The sequence below is a fragment of the Zosterops lateralis genome (genome assembly GCF_965231275.1).
Source record: "Zosterops lateralis genome assembly, chromosome: 26".
In the NCBI taxonomy this organism is placed as follows: Eukaryota; Metazoa; Chordata; class Aves; order Passeriformes; family Zosteropidae; genus Zosterops; species Zosterops lateralis.
The window spans coordinates 1,608,118-1,619,703 of record NC_139786.1 but is presented as its reverse complement, the minus strand read 5'-3'; the positions used below and the strand labels follow the sequence as shown (position 1 = coordinate 1,619,703).

At 53.2% G+C, this 11,586-nt stretch overlaps 1 protein-coding gene across 1 annotated transcript; it reads left to right on the top strand.

Moving 5' to 3' along the window:
• Nucleotides 1-5,491: 5,491 nt before the first annotated feature.
• Nucleotides 5,492-7,530, top strand: KCNA10 (potassium voltage-gated channel subfamily A member 10; the record flags this gene model as incomplete). Its single annotated transcript, XM_083878650.1, has 1 exon — nt 5,492-7,530. One exon carries the CDS (start codon nt 5,492-5,494, stop codon nt 7,040-7,042), a length of 1,551 nt encoding a protein of 516 aa, XP_083734776.1. The 3' UTR covers nt 7,043-7,530.
• Nucleotides 7,531-11,586: the final 4,056 nt, after the last annotated feature.

Sequence of the window (11,586 nt, the reverse complement as noted above, 5' to 3'; positions counted from 1 at the left end):
CCTTGTTCCCATCCTGCTCATCCTCCTTGTTCCTGCCTTGTTCCTGCTCATCCTCCTTGTTCCCATCCCACTCCTGCTCATCCTCCTTGTTCCTACTGGGCTCCTTCTCATCCTCCTTTTCCCACCCTGCTCCTGCTCATCCTTCTTGTCCCTACCTTGTTCCCATCCTCTTTCTGTTCATCCTCCTTGTTCCCATCTTGCTCCTGCTCATCCTCCTTGTTCCCATCCTGCTCCTGCTTGTCCTTCTTGTTCCCATCCCACTCCTGCTCATCCTCCTTGTTCCTACCATGTTCCTTCTCATCCTCCTTGTTCTCACCGTGTTCCTGCTCATCCTCCTTGTTCTCACCCTGCTCCTGTTCATCCCGTGTCAGATCAAAAGGAAAGGATGAGCTGCTCAGTCTCCTGCACTATTTCCCACAGGGAAAATTAAGCTCCCTGTCCAAACGATAATTCAGGGACCTGCTGCCAAACATTCCTCCTCTGCCAGCTAATCCCTCTCTGTTTTGGGACAGGCTCAGGGGTGTTTTATCTCCCCTCTGGTGTCAGAGCTGTGTGGGCAGAGCTGCTGAGCAGTGATCCAGAACTTGCTGGGTTCTGCTCCATCCCGGATACAGGACACCCTCAGAGGCCGAATTTTTCTGTGGGATAAATCCCAGCAGAGCCGGTGGGTGATTCCAGGAGCAGGGATTAGAGGGAAAGAAGTGCCGGAGGAGTGCCTGGGGCAGCCTGGCTGGAGGGGGGATTGAAATCCTCTGAGCCAAGAGGGTGTTTAGAGTCACCTTGGCTGGATACAAAGGCAGAACTTTCCCGGGGGTGTCTGGGGTGCAGCTGAGCTCCCCAGAGGTGAGGGATTGTGTAACTGCCCCGTTTCTCAGAGTGACTGATGTTATTGCAGCCATCTCCCCCCTGGACCACAACCCTGCTTTCACTGCAGAGATATCCCTGTTATCAGTGGGGGCCCCAGCACAACCCAGGTCTGCTCCTCTGGATGCTTTTCATACTCCACATTTCCCTCAGCCACAGCTGCTCTATGCCCAGGTGCAGGAAGTGACCCTGGTTGGTTCCAAGTAGATTTTTTTGGGGAAAAAAACCCACCAAAAGAGGTCAGATATTGCCTTCAGCCCCCATCACCCTGTGGTCAAAGCCCTTCCAAAGCTGGGTGTGGAGGGGAGATGGACACGAGCTGAATTGAGGTGCCAGGAATGTCAATTGAATTATTTTTTGTTTAAATTTACCCTCACTGGGATGAGGGTAAATTTAAGGGCTGTGGTCTATTGGGGTGGAGAAATGGTGTGTAAAATGATAAAGCCACCCTGGAGGAGCTGATCAAAGGTCTGGATAATCTCCTGTCCCCTTTCCCTCACAGAGGGCTGGAGATGCCTGTGAGATGCTCCAGGCCGGCTCCAAGCCGGGCTCTCCTCCGGGACAGGGAGGTTTAATGTGCTCATTAACGTCATGAGAGGAGAAATAGCTCAGAGGACAGAGAAGGATGCTGGAGGGAGGGAAATCGAGGTGACCGGGTCCCTCAAGAGCAAAGGAACGTCACCGAGGAGGAATTGAGGAATTCAGGCTGAAGCCTGAGGGTAGAAATGTGCCACCCTCTCCTCTGCCTTCCCCCATTGCCTGGCAGGGCCAGGACGGGACAGAGGAGGAAGAGGAGAATGGGAAGATAACCTGGGTGAAAGGAGAGGTGGGATCAGCCCTGGGTGAGGCCAACAGGGGCAAAATCACTCTGGAGCACCCAAGGCGAGATGGCCGTGAGCAGTAACAGGCTCTGGAGTGGAAAGAAAGAAAAAATAAGGAAAGAAAACAGAAATCCCGTTTATTTTAACGACTCATGCCAACCTGCCCGGTCCTGTCCACCCAGGGTGCTTCTTTATTAATTAATTAATCCCTGGAGTGGCGCTGGGGTCCAAGCCAGCACCCAGCTGCACCCAGGCTTGAGAAAAGGCCACGTCCCTCCTCTCCCTCGTCCCCCAGCGATGCCCTTTGCTGGGCTGTGCCAGCTCTACCCGCTGCTGCCACTGGTCCCGGTCACCCCGGGGCGGGGATGGAGCTTTGTCCCACGTGGTGGTGGTGGCACTGTGGCCGTCCCCTCCTGGAAAGGCGCCCGCTGTCCCCAGGGCCACAGGCGAGAGGTAGGTGGGCACCGAGGGATGCTCCAACCCTTGGGCTTTCCCCTCCCCTCCTCTTTGGAAGGCCATTATTTTATTATATCCCTGCTTGAAGGAGCCCCTTTTTTTGGCCCGCTGGAAATCTCTGGTGGTGTGTGCGGGGTCCCTGTCCCCCCTCTCCACCTCCCTCCCAGGGACCAGCTCAGACCTCGCCACGTCACGGACAAGACTTGTCCCCGCTGGACCATCCGGAGCATTATTGGGGATTAAAGGTGGCATCCGCCAGAAGGGCGGCACGTCCTCCCCCGGCTCGCCCACCCGGCGGGTGGGGGCAGGAGGTGGGTGGCCCTGTCCCCCTTCCCCAAGAGAGGGTGTCCCCAAGCTGCCACCAGCGCCTTTCCCCATGGACCCCCGGCTGCTCCCAGGGCTCCCAGAGGGATGGCGGGGCTGCCAATTCCCCGGTGAACCAAGAGCGACTGGAGCCTTTCCAATGACATTGCCCGCGTTGTCCCCAAGGCGCCTTTCCAAGGTATGGCTGGACTTTTTTTCTCATCTCCGCTTCCCCTGCGCATCCCTATCCGTGTTTAATAACTCTCTTTCCCAGATGCCAAGAGCGTTGGCGCTTCCATGCCCTGCCCAGGTAAGTCCTGGGAGACGCTGGCGTGGGTGGGCAGAGGAGAAGAAACTCCTCATTTCTCATCCCATTCATGGATGGTGGGGAAGGGAGGGGGGGAGAAAAGGCTCAACATCTCCAATCATCTGGAAAAACCTCAGGAATGGATATTGTTCACTGAAGGAATGTGAGGGTGGTTAGAGGAGTGGGAGGATTGCAGGCAGGAAGGTTTCAATGGATGCAAAAAACCACAGCCCCGACTGGCCGGGATGTGCTGGGTAAAGCACAAACTCTCCCTCAAAATGACCTTTCTCTTTCACCGTCGCTCTCCCTCGCGTGGGGTTTGGGGTTTTTTTGTTGTTATTATTATGATTTTCCACAGGCAGGGATTTCCTGCTGAAGGATATTAGTTAATCAGATTCTGAGAAGCAGATGTTGGGTGATTTAGGAGGGGAAAAAACGAGGCAACTTTCTAGTTCAAGCCTCGGCTGGAGCGCGGAGGTGCAAAGCTCGGGGAGGGTGTTTTGTGCACTGTTGATTTTGGTCTGAATTAAAAATGAGATCGATAAAGTGGTTTGGGGACAGGTGGGGCACCTCCCTCCAGGGATGGGGACAGACAGATGTCACTGGGACAGACAGATGTCACCATGCTCTGGGGCTTTAAGGTAAAGAAAGGAACCTCAGAGCCCTGCCTCCCATGGGAAGCTCTTCCAAGGGCTTGAAGTGGAGCTGAAAAGCTCCTTTCCATGTCCCAACGGGGAGAATGAGCCCAACATTCCCCTCCCAGCCCTGCCCATGACATGTCAATTGTCCCCGTGCCTCAGTTTCCCCAGCAAGGGTGATGCTGGACAGGGCTCAGCTGGGTGTTCACGGAGGTTCCGGAGCAAAAGCAGATTTCAGCACATCACAATTTCTTCTGTGACCAGAAATGAGATGTCAGGCTGAGGCTGGGGAGCCTTCTTCAAGCCCTCCAACCACTCCTCTCTACATGCGCCCAAGAGGGAAATTCGGCACAAAACCAGCCTGAAGCAGCTCTGTGGGTCTGGATTTCTATGAATAGCCAAGCTTTGTGGGTTTACTCTAAGCAAAGAAACCTGGTCTGTAAATAGCTTATGATAAACTGTGGGATTTGTCCCCAAATCCAGAATCTCTTCTACCAAGGAGAGAGTGAGGTTGAGTCTTGTCTGGGATGTGGATGTTGGGTCCTGTAGGAATTCTTCTGTGGGGACTGTAAAGCTGACAGGAGGAGAGGGAGGATTTGTAACAAGTCAGGAACTTAACGGCCATTTCTGCAACAGATTCGGGAATTTTGGCTTTTCCTACCCCACTTTTCCCAGCTGTGTGTCAGCCAGGATGGATCCTCTGCTTCTGGGGAGGCAAAACCTCCAGTGCCCCAAATCACTGCAGTGAAAGAGGGAGCTCGAGGCACTGGGAGCAGCTCAGGCCCCACGAGGGGCTGGGTCCATCCTCATCACCAGCCCCAGCAGTGCCACTGCTGCTGCTCCGTGGCCTAAATTGTGTTGCTATTCCTGGCAGTTGAGGGCATTTGGGTTTTTTTGTCTCCCTCTGGCTGGAGCTGGCTGGGGAAGAAAGCCAGAGTGCCCTTGGTGAGCAGCGGTCACGCAGAGCAGCCCCACGTGTCCTCCCGTGCTGTCTGGGAAATACATTTGGAGGGGAAATAAATCAGGGCACTGGATTTACTTGGAAAGTTCATTTTGGGGGAAATCTCCACAGAGCCGTTCCCTGTCAACACTTAATTTCTCTCTGTGCTTGTCCCTGAGGCAGGACAGGTAATTTCCCTGCTCCATAACTTGGCCTGGTCCCCGGGCTCCTCTTTGACTTTGCTGAGTTCAGAATGGTGTCAGTGCGGGGGGAAATGTGTGCCCAGGAATATTTGGGGACATGGTGACTGTCCCTGAGCTCCTCACAGAGCTGGGCTGGGAAATAATCCACCCCCATGGCCTGAAAGGTGCTCTCCAAGAGATCCTGAGCTTCTTCCTGGAGCTGGGAATATCAGGTCTGTAGTGGAGGATGCTCTAGGAGAGCTCTGGAGGATGTCACCCCGTCCCCTGCCTGCCCCAAGGCAAGGGGTCCTGTTCTGATCTTCCCACATCAGAGGGGTTCTCCAAGGCTGGAGGACATTTCTCCTCCTGGCCTGCATTCCCCAAATTCCAAAGTGGTTCCTGCTTTGGGAATTGTTTCCAAACAATGCTTGACCCATCTGTACCATGCCCAGGACCTCCTGGGGTTTGACCCAATGCCTCTTCCACCTGGATCAAAGGCTGCTCTTAACTTGGGACAGCCGTGTTTAAAACCTCGAAATCCTGCTCTGAGCTTTGGATCCGCACCTGGAAAACGGATAAAACCACCCCTTTGCTCTGGGATCACTGGGGAGAGGCTGGGTGGGACACCTGGATTCACCCCCAGGCTCTGCTGCTGCCTGACCTTTCACCCTCGGGTTCTGTAGGTGTTTTGGGAAGGTTTAACAACAGCAAAGCCATTCCAAAAGTGTGTGCAAAGGATCCAAAGACGAACGATTCGCTGGGAGTCATTTTGCCAGTCAATGGCATTATGGCATTTGCCAGTTAACGTCAATTCCATTGACAAAGAGAAGAGGATTTTGTGTGTGAGCTCAGGTTTGTTTTCCTGTGCACGTGCACAGTTCAGCTCTGTGTCCCTGTCCCTTGCAGATCCTCCTAGCGCGGGACAGGTGCGGGCGGGCGGCGTCGGCCGCGGGGATTTCTGCTGCTGAGCTGATTAGCGTATGATGGACGTGGCCACTTGGAAGGAGATGGAGGTGGCACTAGTCAGCTTTGACAACGCCGACCAGATCGTGGAGGATCCCTGCTACTCCAACGACCTCAGCCCCGCCGGGCAGTCGCGGAAAGGCCACCCCAGCTGTGCCAGCCTCCTGTCCAACCTGCGGATCCTCATCAACAGCGAGAACGCCAACAATGAGACCATCTTCTCCAGGTTCTCCGCCGAGTTCAGCGACCACCTGGTGGGGGAGAGGGTGGGCATGGACGAGGGCGACCAACGAGTCATCATCAACATCGCTGGGCTGAGGTTTGAGACGCGGCTCAAGACCCTGGACCAGTTCCCCGAGACTTTGCTCGGGGACCCGGAAAAGAGGATGCGTTACTTCGACTCCATGAGGAATGAGTATTTCTTTGACAGGAACAGGCCCAGTTTTGATGGGATCCTGTACTATTACCAGTCCGGGGGGAAAATACGGCGCCCGGCCAACGTCCCCATTGACGTCTTTGCTGATGAAATCACCTTCTATGAGCTGGGTGATGAAGCCATGGACCAATTCCGGGAGGATGAAGGGTTCATCAAGGATCCTGAGACCCTCTTACCAACCAATGACTTTCACAGGCAGTTCTGGCTGCTCTTCGAGTACCCTGAAAGCTCCAGTGCAGCCAGAGGTGTAGCTTTGGTCTCCGTCCTGGTCATTGTCATCTCCATCATCATCTTCTGCATGGAGACCTTGCCTGAGTTCCGGGAGGAGAGGGAGTTTAGATCCACCCAGGAGCTTTCTAAGAACGTGACAGACACCTTGCTGGCCCACAGCACCTTCACGGACCCTTTCTTCGTCATAGAGACCGCCTGCATCGTCTGGTTCTCCTTCGAGCTCTTTGTCCGCTTCATCGTGTGCCCCAGCAAGACCGAGTTCTTCAGGAACATCATGAACATCATCGACATCGTGTCCATCATCCCCTACTTTGTGACGCTCACCACCGAGCTGATCCAGCAGAGCGAACTCAACGGGCAGCAGAACATGTCCTTGGCCATCCTGCGGATCATCCGCCTCGTCAGGGTCTTCCGTATCTTCAAGCTCTCCCGCCACTCCAAGGGGCTGCAGATCCTGGGCCAGACCCTCAAGGCCAGCATGAGGGAGCTGGGCCTGCTCATCTTCTTCCTCTTCATCGGCGTCATCCTCTTCTCCAGCGCCGTTTACTTCGCGGAAGTCGACGAGCCGCAGTCGCACTTCTCCAGCATTCCCGACGGCTTCTGGTGGGCCGTGGTCACCATGACCACCGTGGGCTACGGGGACATGTGTCCCACCACGCTGGGAGGGAAGATCGTGGGGACTCTGTGCGCCATTGCGGGCGTGCTGACCATCGCCCTGCCCGTGCCCGTCATCGTCTCGAACTTCAACTATTTCTACCACCGCGAGACGGAGAACGAGGAGAAGCAGATGCTGCCCGGGGAGGTGGAGCGGCTGCTGGCCAGCGTGGCCACGGGCAACGGCAGCATGGAGTCACTCAATAAGACCAATGGGGGTTACCCTCGAGACAAGGCCAAAAAATGATGGTGGAGGAGGCCCTGAGGGACTGGGCATGGTCAGGTGGGATTGGCTGGAAAAATATCCAACATCTGCATGCTCTGATTTTTTTTTTTTTTTTAAATAATGTGCTGCTGCTTTTTTTTTTTTCTTTTTTCTTTTTTTTTCTAGGCATTTTTCAATCTCTGATTTCCTGTGGCTGTTCAAATAAATACCATCTTTCTTATCTCTCTGCCCTGCCCATCGGTCTGGTGTTTTTTTTATTTGATGCTCATCTGCTTGACGTTTCTCCTCTCTGTCCCTGGCGTCAGAGTGGAATTCCCCACACACAGAGACTTCCCCATTCACTGGAGAAGAAAAAGGGCAAAATGACATGAAATGCTTGGCTCGGTGACACACCCAGCTGTCCAGGGATGAAGGTGGGTCCAGCTCCCTGCTTTGCTTAACCCATTTTAAATTATTGCTCCCCACCCACCACTTCAGATCTGGGGGGTCTGACAAATTCCCAGACCTGCGACAGCTCTGACTGTAAAAATAAGCTGGCAAAAAGAAACGAGAAGGGATATTTTTAGCTGGATGAGCTCCCTGGTCTGCCTGACTAATTAATTTTGGTGGCACAGCAGGGTGGGCAGTCACGGATGGACACAAGGCAGTGGGGTGGGATTGGGGGATGCTGACCAGGCACAGCCACACCAAAGGTCCAGGGCACTGCAGCTCAAACCCCACCAGGGTTTCTGCTGGAAAACTGAGCTCTGAGAGGGGGAATGGGATTTCTCCTGCAACAAATGCTCATTATTTGGTCTACAAACAACCCTGGGGATGAGCCACTGTGACCTTGTAGCTTTTATTGTCACTCCTGGTGCTGCAAAGGGGGCACAGAGCGACGAGAGCCAACATTTCCTGACAGCTCCGCTCCCCGTTGTAACAAGGCACTTCTGCTTTCCTAAAAATGCAAATTTCCAGTGGCACTTTGGATGGGAGCAGCCAGCAACAGCTCATTTTGCCATTCTCTCCAATGCCAGCAGGTTTACTGACAAAAACATTTTGTTCCCACTTCACTGTTTCACTCGAATTTTTTTTTATTTTTTTTATTTTTTTTTTTTAATGTTTTTGCCTTCATTAAAATCCCAGCTTCTCATGCAGTGTCTCATCTGCTCTGATGTCCCACACCTGCTGCACAGATGTCTCATCTGACAGATCCCCATGATCATTACACAGCCTGCCAGCATCCCTGGTTTGCAATTCCATTCAGAAAGCAGCGGTGGAACAGGGATCAGAGTTGTCGCTCCTGCTCTGTTGGAAAAATGTGGGTTTGGGCTTGCTGGGATTTTCCCTGTGGCAGAAATCCCACAGCCCTGGTGGGAGGGGGTTGTTATTTTGGTTTTAGGGGGTTCTGTGCGCTGTATTTCTGCAGTGAGGCGTTTTGCACCCCAGGGGATGGATCTGAGACGTGACCAGTGCAATTCTTCTTCCCGCTGGGACAAACCCCACTCACCACCTGCTCTCCCTGGTGTTCTTTTCCCATCCCTCCACCACCTTTTCCCCCCTCCCTTGCAGCCCTCACACCATCATCTCAGGCAGGAGAAACTGTCAGTGCTATTTAATCTCCTTCCCACTGTGCCCGAGTCCCATAATCTGTGGGGGCGCTTGGAGAACGCACAGCTGGGCACAGCTGGAGGAGTCACAGCTGGGAACAGCACTCAAACATTCCCAGCTCCTCTCTTTTCAGCCCTCAATCCTCTCCAGCAGCTCGTTCAAATCACTATTTTTATTTCATAGCAGGTTCTTTCTCCTTTTTTTCCAGAAAACTTGAATTTTTTTCCATTCTTTTTATATTTTTATTTTTCTCTCTCCTCAAAATTCTCTCCCAGCCTTTCTAGTCAGAAGCACTTTTGGTGGTTTTTTTTTTTTTTCCTTGGGAAACCACCATGAAAAAAAAAAAAAAAACCTCTGATGAGAAGGTTTGGGCTGGGAAACATTCAGCCTGATCAGCCATGAACACATTTCCACTCCTCCTGAAAAAAAAGGACTGTAATGGTGCTGGGATGGACGGATGGATGGACAGATGGACAACCTAATTCTTACAAACTTGTAAACTTTATCCTCAAATAAAAGAATAAATGCTTCAAAAATCTGGTACGCAGAAAATACCGTTGATTTTGGACTCAACTTCTTTTGTCCCTGGCTTTGTGCTGCTCCATGGCAGCACAGCTCCAGCTGGGGATTGTGTGTGGGAGGGGTGGGACGTGGGGCAATATCAATATCCCAGGATGGTTTGGGTTGGGAGGGACCTCAGGGCTCACCTCATTCCACCCCCTGGGTTGCTCCAAGCCCCGTCCAGCCTGGCCTTGGGCACTTCCAGGGAAGGGGCAGCCACAGCTGCTCTGGAAAACAGATGATTGCAGCTCTCCAGATCCGTGAGATGAGGACAAACTCTGCATTTGGCTCACACCATCCACTGTGGGAGGCCAGGGCCAAGGGGGATCCCTGATTGGTGCCACGGGAAGGGGGTCAGAGGCATTAAACCTCTCCAGACACATCAAACTGTTTCTGACTTGCCCAAAAGAGGAGGAAAACCAGGCTGTGAATTCCCGGTGTCAACACTGACAAAAACCTGCAAGAAACCCCATTTTCCTGCACCATTTGCAGCTTTGTCCCTTCCCAAACACAGCCCCAAAGCTCAAAGCTCAATGACATCCATAAAAAGCCCTCAGTAAATGTCCTGTTCCTGAGTCCAGCCCTAATGAGCCAACCTGCCATGTCCTTCTGCACAGAGGATTAATTCCCTCTTCAAAATTTTAACTGCCTCAGGAACAGCTTAAAATAAGGCAAGACACCCCTTTGCTCTATCAGAAAAGTGTCCTGGCTGTATTTTATCCTTGGAGCAAAATAAAACCTGTAACCAGGTGCCAAATATTTGCAGGTAGGAGTTCTTTCTTCCCTCCTTTGAGCTGGAATTTCAAATAATCCCAGAACGGTTTGGGTGGGAAGGGACCTTAAAGCTCACCTTGTCCCACCCCTGACACGGGCAGGGACACCTTCCACTGTTGCAGGTTACTCCAAATTGTCCTGGAACATTTCCAGGATGGAGGATCCAGGTTTGGCCCTTTAGCCACGAGGTGGCACCGCAGGATCAGCATTTCTCTGCCGCAGGCTGGTCCCCGCTCTCAGCACTTGGAAGATTTTCTCTGCTTTATTTCCTTTATTGGAATGTGAACAGGGGTGAGAGAAGGGCTGCCCCGGCCAGGGGATGCTCCAGTGGGGGAATCCCTGTGCCGGGAATTCTCAGCACCAGTGCAGGAGGAGGATTTAGGAACTGCATTGAGGATGGAATATTCCTGCCTGGAATAAGGACCAACATTTCATTCCCAGCCTGCTCTGAAAGCACAGATCCAGCCCCTGGCTGCTCCTCCAGGCCTTGTCTGTCCTGCAGGGCTGATCCCTGCATGGAGTTGTGGTTCCCACTGCATCTGCCTCATCTCTTGCTGCTCACAGTGATGAGGAAATTCCTGTGGTGGAGTTGAGGGCAAGATCCTTGTGCCCAAAATCTGGGGCTGGGTCACTCCTGTGCTTGGGGACAAGGGACTGCCACCAGCTGGGCTGGGAATACAGGGATGTGTGATCCCAGGGGGATAAATCACACTCCCACCATCCCACACCACATCCTCCCCTACAGTCATCTCAGTTTTTACACAGTGTGAGAAGAGAATAATCCATTTCCAACCCCAAATCACCTGGATCTCTCCCTCCACATCCCTGTTCCTGCTGGGTATGGAACCTCCAGGCCCCACCAGCGACGGAGCCTCATTTATCAATAAATAATGCAGGCAGTCCCTTGTCCCTCAGCACTGCAGGGATGGAGACACAGCAGGGACCTGGATCTCTCTCTTGGCTTCCTGCTGAGCAATTCCACTGCAGCTGCTCCTGGGGAAAGAGGCAGCCTTCATTTTTAACAGGGCTGTGTATGGATGGAGGTGATTTCCTGCACAAAACTGACCTGTGTGGGTTCTGTGCTTCTGTAAAACCCTCACCATGGGAGGCACTGGGTGGAAGCCTTTTCCTGCTCTCTTGGGTGGTCCAAGGGAAATCCCCAGCTGAGCCACATCCTCCTGAGGGACTCCCTGCCCTGGGGTGGCTTTGGGCTGTGCAGGGAGAGTGGGAACAAACCCTGTGCCCAGGGATGGGGAGTTACAGGGGCAGGAACTGGTGGGACGTGGCTGTGGGTCTGCAGGGCTCTGCTCTGGGATGGTTTGTGTCTGCAGTGGTGAGTTCAGCCTCCCTGGAAATTTGGAGGTTCCAGAATCACCCACTTGTTGTAACCCAAATCAAAGAGCCAATCTTGACTCCCATCCCTCAGCCCTGCAGTGATCACAGCTCTCAAGGCCCCAAACAGAACTGCCACGACCAAACAGTCCTTGGCCACCACAAGGCAGCTGCTGCACACCAGCTCCCTCCTGACCCCTGCCATTCCACCAGAAATAAACACACAGCCACCAGCCCAGAGCCACCAACACTTTATTTGTGCCCAAAGCCGTGGCTGTGGACAAACCACACCAGAGCTCACACCGTGG